At 40.9% G+C, this 19,803-nt stretch overlaps 1 protein-coding gene across 2 annotated transcripts in view; it reads right to left on the minus strand.

Annotated features, from left to right (window-relative positions):
• The window catches only part of LOC138754269 (guanine nucleotide-binding protein G(I)/G(S)/G(T) subunit beta-1), a 61,634-nt gene that overhangs the window by 23,764 nt on the left and 18,067 nt on the right, over positions 1-19,803 (minus strand). For both annotated transcript variants that reach the window (XM_069918255.1, XM_069918254.1), the window contains exon 2: positions 301-398. In XM_069918255.1, the coding sequence (XP_069774356.1) occupies positions 301-357 (57 nt within the window). In that variant the 5' untranslated portion in view covers positions 358-398. The remainder of the gene's footprint in view (positions 1-300; positions 399-19,803) is intronic.

Below are 19,803 nucleotides of genomic sequence, written 5' to 3' on the forward strand. Positions count from 1 at the left end.
TAATTGGAGACATATGCTAGGAGTGAGCTTCATCATCATTTACCTTTGTCACCACTTTCATGGAACTGTACTACACCCACAACATTGGGAGTTTGTTTCAGCACAAGGGGTAAATAATCCAGTGACAGCCCAGAACAAATACCCCCTATTTGCTAGTCAAAATAAAGCATCACTTGCTGGCCAGAAACTTCTCTTCTGCCTCACCAAACCATCTGTGCCAACCACATTCCATCCAGTATTCTGTGTACAGTTGTTATAAAGGAATTTGCAACAGTTCACATGCTGGAATGTAATACTCACTCGGATCTGATTCTTCAGTTGCTCAGCCTCCTGACGTAACTGCTCCAGTTCACTCATTTTCCTGTTTTAAGCTCGCCTCCACTGGAACACTCCAATATCTGAAAAACAAAAAGCTAGTCAGTTCCTCCAACATTTGTGTTTTCGCCACAAGATGATGATCAATGATCTGGGGACAGAGTGGGTGAGAAAGCATATGAAAATAATTTCATACATTTGGTCCATTCAATGCATACAAGCGGCATTTCATGTTTTCATTGAAGACAAACTAGAAATCCGGTTAAAAAAAATTACATATGTTTAAGTTACACAGTTCAAGTTAAAATTAATCTATAATACAAAATCAGATAGGAAAATTATAATCAAAAGTTCAAATCTGACGAGTGTAACTTCATTTATTTTTTTCTACCATTTTAAAGTACATCCATTGAAAATATACTAAATATATCCAACAGATTTACAACAATTTTAGTCGGCACGATGGACCTTGCAACTTTTCCAGTCATACATCACCTTTCTTTAAAATGCACAGCAGCCGATGACAGAGAATTAAATCCCATTACCAGCACTATATGAATAAAGACCCCCCCCCCCAACCAAAGTTATATACTCGTACTTACTATTTAAAACAATTTTTTTTTTTATTTTTATATAAAGTGTCCTAATTGCTGTGATGGTTCAACACTCTCATACAGACTAGTCCATTCACTGTGTGCGAATAGCAGTCTGCCCTGCTGCATAATTCACTCAAGGTTAAGGACTGTTCATTTCACTGCTACGCCAAATCGGTTTAAGAAGAACCTGCTGATTATACAAACTCATGACAATCCATGACCCAAATCCAGTTACTGTCATAAGACGATTTATGTTTATTCTACTTTCTTTATGTTAAGCAAACTGAAAGGTGGCACTCAGATCAAACAATAAAAAGGTTCCATTGGTGGAAATGTTACTGAATTTTAAAAAAACGGGCTAAACCTGGGGGCATGGAATCTAATGTAGAATGAAACTAATATAGACCTCTCTCCCTTCCATTCTTTCTTTTTCCCCAGCCTTTTAATACAGGTGGATGCCTGCTTTTTGCTCATTACTTGAGGAAGGGCTCTGGTGCAAAACATTAGTAATATATTTTTACCTCTTATGGACATTGTGAGACCTGCTGGGTTCCTCCAGCATTTGTGTCACTACAATCACAGCAACTGTAGACTTTCGTGTTTTATTCTATTACCAATTCTATCAGCGTGATATAATGGACATGTGCAGCTCCAAATGCTTGAGCATTTTGCTTTTTTGATACAAATAACCTACTTTTTAAAACAATTAAACATCAAAAATAAACTTGCCCAGCTGAATTTTTAAACTTAAGATTTTGTTTTCCAGTTAGATAAAACAATTTTAGACAAAGATTATGCACACATTTGCTTTTAAATATTTGTCTAATTTACAATAGTATTGACCAAACTCACCATGATGACAAATTCATTTGAACTGAACATACTTGACCAGAGTTAAATCTTTGCTAGAAACTGGCTTCTAACTTGCACACCTTATTCCAAACTGATCTTGTGGTTAGTGCAATGACACAAAATCCTTTTAATCTTTATATGAAACAACATGCCTGGATTAAAACAATCAGAACAAGATCTAATCCATAGCTGTCAGTATCATTTACTGATCATTGGAGTAAATGACCTCCAACTCATTTTAATCATACCAACTTACTCAGTTGCATTGTTGCTTTAACTTCCCTATTGAACATCTACATTACTCCTATATTGAAAACCAAATTTGGGCCCCGACTAGGTACTAATGCTTTTAATTCTCATCTACTGGAACAATGACTTAGATACGTTTTAAGTCAGAGACTATTTATGTTCACCCATGGATTAACATCTAATTTAATACGTCTGAAAACGCAAATATTTTGAATGCAAGTCATTTACTTTAAGTTCAGAGTAACAACATTTTTAAAGGTTTATTCTGCAATTATGGAGAATCTTGTGTGAACTGCCAAAGCTTGTTTATAATCTTTATTTTTATATAAATAAAAATTATTTATGATCTAGTTTCAAATGACGAAACAAGTTGAAAATTACAATATTAAATGGATAGCAATTTTAGCAAACACTGGTCACTGAAAATTTTTTGGACACCAGCTGATAGCCAATAAAATGCGTCTTGATGGCATATGCACAGGAATAAATTAAAAGCAATATTATGCAAATAGATACAAAGAAACAAGGAAATTAAAATCTGTGCTCACTAATTTTAATTAAACGTTAGATATTGTCTACATATTTTATATGTATTCCTAAAAGAAAAATATAGTCTATTGTAAAATGATCTTTAATCACATGCTCGATTCACTGGACTTTGATGCAGTTTTAGTTATAATTATACAATACTGGTACAAGGGAAATATGCAAATAATGTATTACAGTTGCAGAGAGTATTATGTGATGAATAACATACAAATCAAATGGCTGCTCTAAATATTTTAAAATCACAGTTACACTTGAGTTTTACAATTAACAAAAATATCAGAAATAGCAGTCAATAAAACAGTGGAACAAGTGAATACAAAATAACCCAGATTCCCCTGAATTAAAAAAAAAATCACTGGATATAGTGCAGTGAAACTTGGGCCCATTCATGTAAACTCTCAACTTTACAATCTAGTCAGATAAAGTGGCTGTTAAACAAATCTGCAGATGCTGGGGTTAAATGCAATACACAAAGTGTACTGGAGAAACTGAGCCAGTCATGTCGTATCTGGAGGAAGTAAAGGTTCACTAACATTTCAGGTCTGAGTCCTCATCAGGGTACAAGAGAAAACAGCCAGGCACCTGAATCAAATAGTATGGGTGGGATAAAGTGGCTGTTACGTCCAAATTTGCTTGGTGATAAAAATGACTGGTATTTTTTCTTCACCCCAATGGGAGGCAAAGAATTTAAAGCCAATGAATTTCTCTAATCGTATGCACTTAAATAAAGAAATCATCCCAATCTGCACATCAAGCTCCCCCAAGAAGCAATACAATGAACTTTAAAAAAAATGGTTAATTGATTAAATACAAGACGAGGCTTTTGCAACTAGACAATGACTATGTACTACAATCATGTGGGCTGCTAACATTGCATTTCCCCAAATGGATTTGGCTTTCACATAATAGCTGATTTGGTAAGAAATACATCGACACATGCTGAGGAACTCATAACAGGAATTAGGGAGACATGAACAATTTAAGGCTCTCTGTTCTTTTAGTAATGGACTAGCTACAAAACAGATTAAAACGGAATAGAAATGTTAGAGAAATGTTTCTTCAATGCGGATTAATATTCTAAAAAAAATGTCATATCGTAGATTTTTTTATTCCTTCCCAATGCCAGCAACCACATTATAACACAAGGTTCACAAACTGGGAGCATACAAGCATGTTTAGTAGAAATAATAGAGAAAACATTCACTTCTTTTGCTCTCACAATATTAATAAATTTGCATTCTGAGGGAAGGTAGAAACAGATACTCGCTAGCTATGGCTGGGCTTGCAGGCCACTACATCCTACAAGGCAATGCCCTTTATAAATGGCTGTGTTGCTTTACTATCAGCTGAGCTGAACACTTTATGCTCACTTTGAAAAGGAAAATTCAATAGTACCAATGAGAATCCCTGCAGAGGCTGAAGACCATGTGATATGTCTGAGGCCAACATCTGAACAACCTTCCAGAGGGAACAACCTTCCAGAGGGAAAATCCTTGCCAGGCGTCCTGACAAGGACAATCAGTGGCAACCAACTAGCTGGAGTACATCTTCAATCTTTCAATGTTGCAGTCAATTGTTACCACCTGCTTCAAAAAGCAATTTTCTGGTGTCCAACTGGGTAGCCCAGTTAGCAAATAGCGGTTAGCACGAGGCTGTCATAGCGCCAGCAATTGGGACCAGGGTTCAAAACTCACTCTGTAATGAGTTTTAAATTTCTCCCCATGTCTGTGTGGGTTTTTCCTGGGGGCTCTGGCTTCCTCCCACCCTTCAAAACGTTCCAGGGTTGTAGGTCAATTGGGTGGCACGGGCTCGTGGGCTGAAAGGGCCTCTTAAAAAAGAGCAAAGTGATCTGCCTCAATGATTATTGCTCAGTCGCACTTGCATCTACTGTGCTAAATGCTTTGAAAGGTTGGTCGTGGCCAGAATTAACTTGTATCCAAGACACAAGACCTGGACCCACTTCACATCATCTAATGCCACAATAGAACCACAGCAGATGCTCCACTCAGCCCTGGATCATCTAGACAACAGCAACATGTACATCAGGCTGATTTTCATTGATTATAGCTCATGTTTCAATATCATCATCCCCTCAGTGCTGGTCAGCAAGCTCCAAAGCATGGGCCTTTGATCCTCCCTCTGCAACAGGATCTTTGACTTCCTCATCGGAAGACCGCAGTCAGTGAGCTCTTGTAGCAATATCTTCTCCTCATTGATAATCAACACAGACACACCTCAAGGATGCATGCTTAGCCCACTACTCTACACCCATGACTACATGGCTAGGTGCACCAAATGCCATCTACAAATTTGCTTATGACACCACACTCGTCGGCAGAATCACAGATGGCAATGACCAAATGTACAAAAGTGAGACAGAACAGCTAGTGATGCAACAAACATTAGCAAAACTGATTGCAGACTTCAGGAAGGGAAAACAGGAGAACACAAATCTTTTCCTCATCGATGGGTCAGCAGTGAAGTCTGTAAGGAACTTCAAATTCCTGGGTGTTAATATCTCCAGAGATCTATCCTGGGGCCTTCATGTTGATGCAATCATGAAGAAAGCTCGCCAGCAGCTATATTTAGGAGTTTGAGGAGATTTGGTGTGTCAAAGATTCTTTCAAATTTCTACAGGTGATCTGCAGAGAGCATGCTGACTGGTTTGGAGGTGCCAATGCATAGGACAGGAAGAGGCTAGAGTTGTGAACTCGGCCAGCATTATCATGGGCATTAGTCTTCACTCCATTAAAGACATCCACAAGAGGCCATCAAGAAAGCAGCCTCTGTCATCTAGGAGCTTCACCATCTAGGCCTTGCCCTGTTCTCATTGCCTAAAGACAAACACTCATCAGTACAAAATTAAATTCTTCCCCTTTGCCATCAGATTTCAGAATGGACAATGAACCAGACACCACCTCACTTTTTCTCTTTCACACCAATTTTAAAATGTAATTTATAGCAATTTTTGCACCAGTAATGCTGCCTCAAAATAACAAATTTTGTGATACATCTTCCTGACAATGAATTCTGATTATTGGAAATAAAACTAAAAGAGCCTAATTCACAAATATTTAAACATTCTACTTCTCACACTGAACAGTACAAAAAAATGGAAGAACTGATATGATCTAAAAAATTGAGTTGTGCTACATTTTTCAAAAGCTGTATCTGTATCATATTAATACCATCACGAAGAAAGCATGTTAGAACTTCCTCAGAAGCTTGTGGAGGTTCAGTATGCCATTGGTCCCTTGGCAAACTTCTATAGATGTGTAGTGGACCAGCTGCATCATGGTCTGGTATGGGGGAACCAATACCTGAGCAGAAAGCCGTTCAAAAGGTAGTGCACACAGTAGACCACAGGCAAAACTCACCCCTCCATCAAGAGAATTTACATGGAACACTGCCGTCAGAGATCAGAAGCAATCATCAAGGATCCACATCACCCAAGACATGCTGTTCTCATTGTTGCCATCAGCAAGGAGGACTCGCACTACCAAGCTCAGAAACAGTTGCTACCTTCCACCATCAGTCTCCTGAACAAGACTAATTCAGAAACTCATTCAAGAACTCATACTTTTCATTATTTATTACAGGTGCCTAACCTTTTTAAATCAGGGATTCCAAACACTGGCAACCTCCAAAAACTGGCACATTTTTCAGTAGATGACATCTGCTCATCAAATATGGTTTTTTACACACAAGTAACATTAATTTCTCGTAACAAGTTAGCACACTTGTCTTCGGAATGGCCATTCAGACACGTAGGGTGTTTGCACTAAAGGTTGCGTTGTTTTGATTTTGGAGGTTGGACATTTGAGGTGGGGTAGGTTGAATGAAATGCAACTGATTTTTAAAAAATGTTGTGCAAATATTGTCCATTTTCAGAGGGAATCCCCTGTGGTGGTGGCTGGCACATAAGAAATAGGAGCAGGAGTCGGCCATGCAGCCCATCGAGCCTGCTCTGCCATTCAATGATATCATGACTGATCTGATCATTGACTCAACTCCACAAACCTACCTTTTCCCTATATCCCTGAATTCCTTTTTTATTAAAAAATCTATTTACCTGAACCTTATATTTAATGAAGTAGCCTCAACCGCTTCCCTGGGCAGAGAATTAATTCCACAGATTCACTACTCTATGGGAAAAACAGTTTTTCCTCATCTTCATCTTAAATGTACTCCCTTGAATCTTGAGGCTGTGTCCCTTAGTTCTGGTCTCAGCTATCAGTGAAAACAATTTTTCTGCCCCTATCTTACCTATCCCTTTCATAATTTTATATGCTTCCATAAACATCCACCCAGCTAGAATCGATTTGCATATTCCCTGGCTCCGGCAGAGCAATTCCAGCTGCATGGGGGGGGGGGTTTAATGGGTGACGAAGACAGCCATCACTCCCACATTGAGCCATCACTGCCTGCTTCTCGTCACGAGCTGTGCAGCACTGTAAACTCTGGACTCAACAGCACTGCACCCCTGCTGCCATTTTGGGAGTTAGATTGGGGAAGTGACGGATGGTGAGGACCAGGAGCAAGGCATTTGCTTAAAGGGACCGTTATTTTAAAATGATTCCGAAATCCGAAGATTCCAAACAACGGCAGGTATTTGATCCTGGATAAAAGGTTAAGCACCTGTACTCAATATTTCTGAATTTGCACTCTTTGTATACATTTCTTTAGTCTTGAGCACAGCTTATAGTTACTGGTAATTAAAAATTCTGCCTGGCCCACAGGAAAAAGAATCTCAGGGCTGTATGTGATACCAAGTACTCTGATAATGAATTTGAACTTTAGAGATTACCCCTAAGCTTGGGAAACTAAATGGATTCTGGCAAGAGTTTTGAATTACCTTAAATATACTGTATTTGTCCCTTATATAGAGCAGTGACCCAATTTAGTTTGAATTAAAGGAAGATGGCTCCAGCACCACAAAAGGATGGTGCACGACAACAAGGTGCTTTTTTTTGGGGATAACTACAAATATTTCCCATCTTTTGTATTTGTCAATTTTTAATTCAATGTATACTACACTACAGTATTATATGAAGTAGCAAGAATTCCAGTTCTATGTACATTACATAGCATATATGACAATAAGATAGCTATTGTTATAATTCTATAAAACTACAATTGAAGCTATCATCCAATGCAATAACAGGATCCCTCGGGCAATTAGAAAATAAGCAGCATGCTGCCGTTTACACCTCTCTCCACACATTTTTCCAACCTCTCCAGCAGTATTCAATTATTTATGTCAGTAAGCACCAGCTGGCATTAGAGTTGATTAATCCCAGTCCCAAACATTCAGCCTGGCTTTGTAAATTCTAATCTGTCACTGCTACCCAGGGTTTCTTCTGTGACCGGAGAATAGTGTCTTTGGGATATCTATACGATTCCTAATAATAAACTGAACACCTACGTTGAGCTCTGTTCAATAACTCAAGAAAGCTCGGAGCTAGTTGACTTCTCATGTGCAAAGCATTTGATTTTTATGGCAGCACTAACCAAAAAGGCAAATGATTGAAAGCTGCTTGAAACTCACCGACTCAGAAATTTCACCAATGTTTGTCTATATTTGAGAATGAAAACAATTTGCATATGTCTAACATTCCATTTGACCAAAATAAATGATTTAATTTTTGTACATTTTTAAAATTTAATATTTCAGAGACATGTAGTACTCTACCAGAAGAAACTTGAACATTAAAATGCCACCCAAACAGGCCAAGGATCAAATTTGGCCAAGAATAAATTGTGTAGCCCTGATGAGTACTACCAATTGAACCAAACACACAATTCTACCACTTCCAGCAGGTACTTTGCAAGTATCGTTATAACATACACAATTAGGCAGTAACTTGATATGCCATAACTCATTAGTATCTGACATAGCAAGTAAACTTTCAATGGATTGGTGGCTGAAGGAAAAAAAGACTTACTTTAACCTGAACCTTTGACAGCATGAACTTTTTAAAATATGGTTGGAAATTTGAAAACAGATTCAAAAGGATTCAATAGAACACCAGGTACTGCAGAGAGATCAGAGGAAAGGGTGTTTACCCCATGCTCAGTTAAACAGATCTATCTGGAATTAAAAATTTGGTAATGTCTCATTTCAGGAACAAATATTATTGGTCATAAGTGCTTTCATAAAATGGCCTTTCACTTCCAGTCACTCATCTAGTGCTGATGGAACACAAGAAAGAGGAAAAGGAGCAGGCTATTCAATAAGACCATGGTTGATCTGGTCATAGATTCAGCTCCACCTACTTTTGCCCCATAACCCAAAAGAACAACAATAAAATTACACTGCTCGTTCGCTCCTGAGATACGAGTACAAAACAGTTTTAGATTCAAGTGTAGCACCAAAAGAGTGATACATCATTGCAGGAGCATGACGGGAATGAAATCACCCTCTCAAAACAAAGCAAATTGTATAATCTTTATGTTCGACAACCCCATCCTTAGGATTAGGGGAACTCACTTTAACAGTTTTGTTAATATCCACCTCACTCATTATCAAAACATACATTCACTGGTCATAACTTACCTAATGGTTTGTACATATGCTTCAGTGAGATCAATAACAAATCTACAGAAAATTGAATTTAAGTCAAAAAATCATCTTTCAAGGACAACAGAGGCATGAACACTTGAATCCCTTCAAGTTTCTGCCCTTCATAGTAACTGATACATTTTAAGTCAATAGTAACAAAGTAATAACTGTGATAGATAGAGGTTAGCCCTTACCCTTCATGACCTGGAAACTTTATCACCATTAGATAATCCAATGCCAGTTCATCATTGCCTTGTTCCATATAAATATCTTCACTGACTTTTCCTTAGTTTATGTATCTATTTTAACATCATTTCATTCATCTCTATAGCCCCTTTCACACTTGCATCCCACTAAATCTACTGTTCGGTGTCCTGGGATAGGAATGGGAATTTGTCTTTTCACAATTGACCATTCCAACTGGGATAGTAAATGCTTTCACACTTGCAAGGAATCATCCTCGGGGTTCTACCAGTAACATCATGACACTGAGTGACTGAGGACATGCCCCAAATTCTGACCAATGTATTATGATCTTATATTTGAACAAAATTAATCATGCCTAATTATAACATAATTAATCTTTATGTCAGCCCCTGCTGTTGTTGCGCTGAACTATATAAACCTTAAGGGACCGTGAGAAAGTGCTAGCAACAAACAGCAATAGTGGATACATTTTAAACAGCTTGGGAAGTTGGTCCTGCTAGAGTGCACAAGTTATACTCAGTGTTGGAAAGTTGGTAGCACTCTCGCATACAATTTAAATACCGTGGGGGAAAAAGTGTCAGGGACCTGCCCTCACAGAATTCTGTGCGGCAGAAAAAGGGCTGTGGGCACAGCTGTATATACAGAGCACATATGGAAGAGTTTCTCTGCTGCATGGCATTCTGGGAAGTCAGGTCTACCATTGCTTTTCCCCATGGTCTTTATAAATTGTGCGTTATAGCGCTACCAACTTTCCCATGCTGTTTAAAAATGGACTGCTATTGCTATTTATTACTTTTCCTCTTTCCCCACCCCCCCTCCCACTCCGCTACTTTCCCACAGCAAAGTTTAAACCTTCATTTAATGTTTTCTTCCTTCACATTCCTGCACTCACACAAAAACTTGGGTCATTTCAATTCCACAATGCAATCGTCCATTCTACACTTGCCAGATTTCAACGTTGGTGGCTGCAGATGCAGGGGATTGTACTAGGGGTCGAGCCGTCAATCACCAGCATGAGATAACTTCATTTAATGTCAGGGTTGAGAAGATTTTCCTTCCACACTAGACACTTTAAAGGCCAATTGGCTGTTAATTCCTGGGACCACTTGCAAGTGTGAAAGGGGCTTAAATTGCCTCTAAAGAACACAATTTTAAAAAGTGTAATGTCCACATACTTGCAGGTGACAAGCTGTAGCCCATCACCACTTGAGTCCCTCTATAAAATTCCCATTAAGCAAAAATTGGCAAGATCAATATTTCACAGACCATCACACTTTTTCTTCCCACGACCTATGTGAAATTGAACCAGGCTGCTTGTAACTTGGCTAAGATAATCTTCAGCCCAGGTGCTGGAGCCATTATTAGGACCTCCCATTTCCACTTTCATAAAGTTGCTCTGCTCAACTTCATATCAGGTATCTGTTCCTGAAATACCCATCCTTGTTATCTAAATACTTTTGGCCAGTAACTCTCAACAAAATCTATCCTTCACATTTGTAAATTCTCCAAAATTCTGTTGCTCCTCTTCAAACTTGCTGTAGAACAACAGCTGCAGATTAAGCAACACTTCAATTTTATTACTTCTATTTAATTTCAAAGCACCATCCCTTCCAACCTCAATTTTTATTTTAATAACATTCCTGTGAAATATCTTGGAAAGATTTGATCTCATAACTGACAATATAAAAGGTTTGCTAGTAACTAAGTTACACATAACAGCACTGTGATGCTGGTTCCAAAATAGCAAATTCTTCCATTTCTCAGATTTTACAATTAAACAAATTCTATCAGCACAAATATTTATGCATTTCCTAAAGGGTTAACAATCTTCAAGACAACTTGAGGTTGGTGATTTGCCAACACTGTGTATTTCAACAAAATATAAAAAGAAACCAGAAATGGATAAAATTTTAAACAGACAAAAATTATAGAAACTTTCAATGCCAATCCTCCAAGCACATGTATGCAGAGACACCATAGAACAGATAAAAAATACACTAAAACATCAGGGGTTAGGAAGCCAAAATATTACTTCAAAACCCACAAGGGAAATTAAAATAATAATTTGTTAACTGGAAAAATAAAGCCAAGGTGGCATGCTTTAGATTTGCAAAGTTCCTTTAAGCCTCCACACTTTGCTCTTGCCATCACTCTGATACAGGTTAATTTTGGTCTCATCTGTCCACAAGACCTTTCTTCAGAATTCTGGAGGCTCTTAAATACTTCTTGGGAAACTAGTGGTTTGTATCTTGCAGTGTAGCCTCTATTTCTTTTCATGAAGTCTTCTACACACAGCAGTCATTGACATATCCACACCTGAAGAGTGTTTCTGATCTGTCAGACATACATTTGGGGATTTTTTTTCTTCATTATGATGAGAATTCTTCTGCAATCAGCAGTGGAGGTCTTCCTTGGTATATCAGTCCCTTTGCAGCTACTGAGCTCACCAGTACACTTTTTCTTCATAATGAGGTTCCAAACTATTGATTTCGGCAATACTAAGGCCTGGGCAATGTTTTCAACCGTTTTATTCTTGTTTTTCAGCCTCATCATGGCTTCTTTGACTTTCATTGACACGCCTCTGGACCTCATGTTGAAAAATGGCAACTACAGACTACAAAGGTGATCAAAAGCTTCGAAACAAACCAAGCTCTCGTGCCTGTACCAATGAGGCAATTAAACATACGGATTTGATGGCAATAATGTCCCAAACATTATGGTGCCCTGAAATGAGGGGACTTTGTATAAAAGTGCTACAATCTGGAATGTGCACTTTAATTACCTGTGAATTGTTTGTTTACAAATTTAAAACAATGGAGTACATCAGGGCAAATCAAGGGGAAAAAATGACTGTCCCAAACATCATGGAGGGCACTGCATGTGATTATTGTGTGTGCGCCTGTGGACCATGGTCTGGAGCAAAGCTGTGGCTATTCCTCACAACAGCTCGTCTCCAGCTCAACTCTTTTTTGCTGCAAAATGGTTCTTTATTTTAAAAATTGAATATCAGAAGCATTTATAAATTACTTTATGATAGAAAGTTGTTTTCACTGTATACAGGGTTTGCTCTCTTACCACATGGCTATTGCATTTTGGAAATATGAGCAGACTGCAGAAGATGCAGATTGGCAACATCATGCACCCGCTGATCAAGATTGAGTGCTTAGTCTCCTACTCTATAGTCATGAATGGACTAACCAAGTTTGGCTCCAATGCAACCTATAAATTTACTATCAACACAGTGCTGTTCAAAAAAGGAAATGGTGAGTCAGAATATTGGATGGAGATAGAATCTGGTTTCATGGTATCAGAACAATCTTGCTCTCAAGGAAATAATTTTAGACTTTAGGATGGGGAAGCCATGATTTTTGAAAGAGAACATTTCCGATCCCCTCTACTGCCATCAACTCAGAACTTACTGGCATCTTCTCCATTTCCCACACAACTGTACTGGCCCTCCACCCTTAAATGCAACAATGCCAAGATTCACCTTGTTCTCACCTATCACCGAGCCTCTGCGTCTAATTTCTGTGACCATCTTCAAGAGCCAAGTTTTTCCATATTAACAGTGGTGGGTGGGTGGATGAAATACACTGCCAGCAATGGTGGTGGAGATATAGGATCTTTTAAGAGACTAGTAGATTAGCACATAGAACTGAGAAAAATTGAAGGTTATGCAGTAGGAAAATTCTAGGCAGTTGTTAGAGAAGGTTATTAGGTCGGCACACCACTGTGGGACAAAGGGACTACACTGTGCTGTAAATTTCCATGTCCTATTTTGATTAACACTAGAACATATTACAAACTCAAGGATTGGATGAAATATGTAATTTTAAAAATTCCTGGAGTTCAATGTTAATTTAGATCCAGAGATCCAAGCACAAAATCCATAGAAAACACTGCCTCCAGGTAAATATAATATTGTATTGTAGCGGCCTGAGCCGTCGTCCCAGGTGACCTCGCACGGCAAGAAGACTGAAATGTGGTAGGAACGATAGCCAAATCCAGGCTGGCACTCTGATGACGTGGTGCCCTGACGTCAGCACCTGGGCCCTGTATAAACGCGACAGTCAGTGCAATAAACCAGTCTTAACTTCAAGGCTTTGGTGTGCATGTCGTTTTTATCCATGCCCATGTAGCGCGATTGCCATACTGGTGACCCCGACAGGTTCAACTGGAAGTTGAACCCTAAAATGACGGACCAGGCAGAGCCAGAGACTATCCATGTAGTCTCACTCAGGTTCCCAGCATTTTGGGTGTCACAACCACACATGGTTCGAGCAGGCAGAGGTTCAGTTCTATCTTCGACACATCGTCGCTGACAACACCTGCTACACACTTGATCAGGACAGTGAGAAGGGTCATGGACTTCCTACAGTACCCTCAGGAGAAAGGCAAATACACGGCCTTCAGAGCTGTTAGCCCTGTCTGCCTTGATGAGCGAGATGCTTGCTTTGCCCAAGGGCCACAAGCCTTGCCGGTTCTTCGAGATCTTTCAGTAGCAACTACCTGAGGATATCCAACCCTTGCTAATGGACAAGGATTTCAGCAATCCTTGGATGGTTGTGGCCCAGGTGGACATCCTCTGGAGAGCGAAGGAGGATACCAGTGCCATCATAGACCACATCAGCAAGTCCCACGAACAGCCGACTACAAGACCAAGACCAGCGGAAAGACAAGTTAATAACCCAGCACAGCTCTGCTACTACCATCAGTGATGGGGTGGAGGCCCGTCAAAGCTGCTCACCCTATGGGTTTTCAGGAAATGCCCTGGCCAACCATCATTGACGGCTGTGGCGGTTGGCCCATGTGATAGCCTCCTCTTCCTTAGGGACTCCTTACCAGGCAGGTGTTTCGTGGTCAACACCATCTCTGAGATAAGCATCCTGGCCCTCGCAGACCTTGACACCTGCAATGGCAAGCAGGGCCCAACACCAAGGGCAGCTAATAGCTTCTCCATCTGGATTTTTGGTACCCGCACCATCCCCCTTCAGTTTGGCAACAGCTGGCAGTGGTTCAACTTGTCCTGGGGGGCCAACTTCCTTCATGGCCACTGCCTGCTTAGTCCTCAAGGGACAGTGCTTGATGCAAGACAGAACTTTGAACTCTATCTCTGGGGGAAGCCAAACTATCTGCATCCCACCTTGACTCTATAATGCTTTCAGTTAACGAGTTCTCCTGTGTACTGGCAGCGTTCCCCTCAATAATGGCGCCACAGTTCTCTGCGGTCGAGCAAACGCATGGAGTAAGGTACCACATTCTGTCCGAGGGCTCCACTCCAGGGAATGCTGGCTCCCTCCCAAAAAGCTCAGCCTTGTGAAGGAAGAGTTCAAGAAAATGGAGGAGCTAGGGATTGTGCTATGCTTTGGCAGTCCCTGGGCTTCCCTCCTCCACATGGTACCAAAAACAGCGAGGGGGGAGTGGCGACTACTGCTGCCTCAACAAGGCCACCACGCCAAACAGATATCCCATGCCCCACATCTAAGACGTCACTGCCAACCTGCACGGGTGTTTCCAAGGTGTACCTCATCCAGGGGTACCACCAAATCTCAGTTCAACCCCAGGATCGCAATTATAACCCCTTTTGGTATGCTCAAATTCCTACGCATGCCCTTCAGTCTGAAAAATGCAGCACAAACTTTCCAGCAGCTGATGGACGCAGTGGGCTAGGACCTCTCATTTGCGTTCAGCTACTTGGACAATATCCTCATTGCTAGCCACAGCTGCAAAGGCCATGCTGCCTGCCTGAGACAACTGTGCACTCAGTTGAGTGAATTCAGTTTGACAATTAACTTCGCTAAGTGCCAATTTGGCTTGGACACTTGATTTCCTGGGGCAAAGAATAATCAAACAGAACACCCTTCCCCAAAAAGATCGAGGCAGTCCAGCATTTCGCCAAGCCATGTACAGTAAAAGGGCTACAGGAATTCACTGGTATGATGAACTTTTATCACAGATTAATACCGGCAGTGGTCTACATCATGTGTCCCCTCTTTGCACTAATGGTGGGCAGTCAAAGGATATTACCTGGGTCGATGAGTCTTTGAGGGCATTCCAGAAGGCCAAGATGCACTGGCCAATGCCACCCTCCTGGTACACCCTAGACCAAAGGCACCTACTGCTGACAGTTGACAGCTCCAGCACAGCAGTACGAAGTGTACTGGAACAGCTCATTAAAGGCCATTAGCAATCCCTGGCCTTTTTTCAGCAGGCCCCCCCAGAGATCAAATACAGCACTTTCGACCAAGAGCCATAAGCACTGTACTTGCTGTTAAGACACTTCTGTTATTTTTTGGGACGTCAGCAATTTAAGGTCTTCACTGATCACAAGCCATTGACCTTTGCCTTCCATAAGGTATCGGACCCGGGATCAGCCCAACAGCAGAGACACCTGTCCTACGTGTCTGAAATGATCACTGACATACAGCACATAGCAGGGAAAAGCAACGTGGTAGCCAACGCTCTGCAATCATGATGGTCCATGCTCTGTCTCAAAAGGTCGACTATATGGCCCCCACTAAAACGCAGCAGCAGAACCCTGAGATCCCCGCGTATAGGACAGTCATCTCCGGTCTCAGGGTGGAAGACATCCCCGTCGGCCCAGATAACTTGACACTACTGTGAAACATTTCCACCGGCAGCCCTCGCCCCATTATCCAGGCCAAATGGAGGCACCAAGTTTTCAACGCCATACATAACCTAGCGCATCTGGCAATATGAACCAGTCAAGATGGTGGCTAGCAGGTTTGTCTGGCACAGCCTCTACAAGCTGGTCAGCCAGTGGGCCAAGACCTGTACAAACTGTCAGTCCTCAAAAGTGGAGACTCAAAGGAGCCCACACAGACTTTTGAACTAGTGCTGCAGAGGTTCAGCCACATACATAGTAATGCTACCCATGGAACGAGATACCTCTTGACCACTTCATGAGGTGGCCCTGCTAGCTGATACCACCACAGAATCCTGCATCAGGGAATTCTGACACATGGGTGTTCAGATTTGGGGCCCCAGAGCACCTAACCTCAGACAGGGGAGTACAATTCAATTCTGGGCTCTGTGCAAACCTGGCCAACTTCCTGGGTACACAGCTCCACCACACCATGGCATACTACCCTCAAGTCGATGGGTTGGTGGAGCGCTTCCACAGGCACTTGAAGGCAGCCTTGATGTCTTGGCTCAAGGGTCCCAAGTGGGTGGACGAACTGCCTTGAGTTCTGTTGGGGATTCACATTGCATTGAAGAAAGACTTCAGCGCCTTGGCTGCGGAGATAGTCTATGGCACACTCTTAATAGTTCCGGGGGAAATTCCTGGCTCATGACAAACGCACGGAAAACTTTGCAGCCACCCTTGAGAACTTGCAGCAAATAAATGGGGTCCCTGGTCCCACAACAACCCCTATCACAAAGCCAGCCAAAACATCATCCCCAGGGACTTGACGACGGTAGTAGGTTTTCCTATGAAGGGGTGCACGCAAGCTGCCCCGACAGCGACCCTACGAGGGGCACTACAGGGTCATCAGGGTCAATAGCTCCACTTTCGTCCTCGACATTGACGGTAAGGAGGCCTTATTGTTGACCATCTGAAGCTGGCATATCTGGACTGTCATCAGCTGGTCTCCACTCTTCCCCTGCGACGCAGGGGCAGACTGCCCAAGTCAACGTCCTGATTGCCGGTTCGACGGCGAGGTGTGTAGAGGTCTGCACATGGAGATGCAAACCGACAAAAAAATGGATGACAAACGTGGTGAATGCACAGACCTGGGGATGACACCGGCCACCAACCCAAGTGACCTACCACACGGTGGAATGACGATGAACTATGGTGGGAACGATGGCCAATTCCAGGCCGGTGCTCTGATGATGCAGTGTCCTGATGTCAGTGCCTGGGACCTATATAAACGCGACGACCAGTGCAATTAACTAGTTTCAACTTCAAGGCTTTGGTGTGCGTGTTCTTCTCCAAGCCCGTGTAGTGCAAATTCTGTAGTACCACACTAATTTTAAAAGAGAATTTTCAATTAGAAATTGAAACTGACCAAATTCCAGTCCTCATTCATTCTAATATAGTAGGGTGTCATTGTGCTACCATGTGAATACTTGTTAAACATCAACTCCAATGTTTTCTATAATACCACATTTCAAAAGTACAAGTTGTACAGTGCTTTGCGATATCCTGAAAGGAAAGTAAATGGTATTGTACAAATACAGTACAAGTCTTTCTTTCAGTATGCAAGCTCCACTGTATCTTTTATTTCTAAACTTGGCAATTTACTATTTGAAATAAGAAAATGACTAATTTTTCCTGCCAAAATTCAGTAAGGAGCAAATAATGCCTGAATAATTGCAATTTATTTTGTTCCTCAAACTGACATTTCAGTGTTTGTGTATTTATGGTGTCATCATATAAAAACAAAGGCTCTTTGCAATGTATTAGTAAGGGTTCATGTTGTTGTTTACTCAACATCTGTATGAAGCTCCCATCTGCAAAATTCTGCAATTTAAAATGTTAACACTATGCTTTCCAACTATTTAATATTTTAAATATCTAATTTAAAAGTTCTTTGAAAAGTGTGCCCTTAGATGTGTTTTCAGATGACGTAAGCAAGGACCTAGATATACCAATACAAAATAACAGGAATAGGTCATTCAACCTCTCTGGCCGACTCAAGATCTTCTACCACAATATTTTCCTGCCTTATTACCATATCAATTCCTCTAATATACAGACACATATCCACATATCAAGTACAACCAACAATAGCCTGCACAACATTCTGGATTACAGAACTGGAATGATTTACCAGTTTTTGAAGAATTTTTCATTTCAGACACGAATAACTAATCGAACTACAGGCTCAAGGAAAACATTCTCCCCACATCTCCAGCATTAATTTTACTTCAACCCACATCTACCCAGCACATCACTCATCATTCTCTAAATTCTACCCTATTTACTCAATCTCACTCAAGACAATCAACATACCAAAAATCAATTTAGTTTACTCGTGCATTCAAATCTTTTTAAAAATTTTATTAAATCATGATTAAACATACAATAAAAGATACAGCTTAGAAAAACAAAATACATACATATTTTTATGTAAATAATAACCCCCACCCCTACCCTAACCCACCCACTTCTAATCTTCTCCCAGAAGAAAGAGACCACATAACATAAAATTCATCAAATATTCAAATCTTCTAGCAATGAAAGCCAATGTATTATTTGCCTTCTGAATCCATTCTGCACTTGCATCTCAACTTTAATCAATTTTTTATAATAGGACGGCAAAGCACAAGCAATGGCCCAACAATTCAATACATGGCTGATCTCAAGGCTAAATTCCCTTTATTCCAGTTTCTCATCGACCTCTGTCAAATCTCTGTCCAATCTATCAAAAATGTATCAGCCTCTTAGTTCAAAGCTCCACAACCTTCATATTGGATATCCCAAGATACAAAAATTTCCTGTTTTAGAGTATGGTGAATTTTGCAATTTAATTACGCACAACAGCCATTTAATTGCCTTAAACACCAATGAGAAACTTGGCACTGATTCTGAGATCAAGAAAGATCATTGGAAGAGCGAGGATAAATCACCAGGGCCTAATGGGATATACCCCAGGGTACTGAAAGAAGTAATAAGATTGCTGGGACTGATGAAGAGACTTGTAACCTAAATAGCAATAGGCGAAGTTAAGACTTCGAGGACAAAGAGGGGTTAATATTCCTTCGTCATTTCCACCATCTACGTGAACAGCCACATGGGTCATTTCCTGAACCTCCCCATCTCTTTCTGCGCTCTATAGGGTTCAGTCCCCCAGCACTTTCACCTGCAAATGATCATGCAACACTTGCTCCTACACCTCCTCACCACTGGTGAGGGACAAAAACATTTCCTGGTGAGACAAAAATTCACTTGCACTTACCCCAATATCGTCTGCATGCAGTGCTCATGTGCCCTCCTCTATAATCGAGGGGACCAAGTCCAGACTTGTACATCATTTCACAGAGCACCTGCACCATTTGCAACCCCAAGCTCTTGTTTGCATGCCATTTCAACTCCCATTTCCACATTATTCTGTTCATTCTTGGCCTGATCCATTACCAGAGTAAAGCACAATGTTAACTTGATGAGCAACACTTTGTATTCTGCCTGGGTAGTCTATAGCCCATGGAATGAAAACAGAATTTTCCAAGATAGAATTCCCTGCTCATTTCCAACTTACATTCACCATTTTCACTCACTTTAACCCCATTTTCTAACACCCACTCCCATCTATTCTCACCCCCCTCTTCAATTCTGTCCTTTTCCACCCACATTTCCCCCACTGGATTCTTCCCCATCTAGTCTTGTAATTAACACTATTGTAACCTTGTTGTCAGATTCCAACACTGGGAGTCTTTGTTTCCAATCATCAACACCTCCCTCAGCCTGCACAACTCATCTTTCCCTTGACCCCTTTTACCCCCTCC

This window comes from Narcine bancroftii, chromosome 2 (assembly GCF_036971445.1).
Source record: "Narcine bancroftii isolate sNarBan1 chromosome 2, sNarBan1.hap1, whole genome shotgun sequence".
NCBI classification, from domain to species: Eukaryota; Metazoa; Chordata; class Chondrichthyes; order Torpediniformes; family Narcinidae; genus Narcine; species Narcine bancroftii.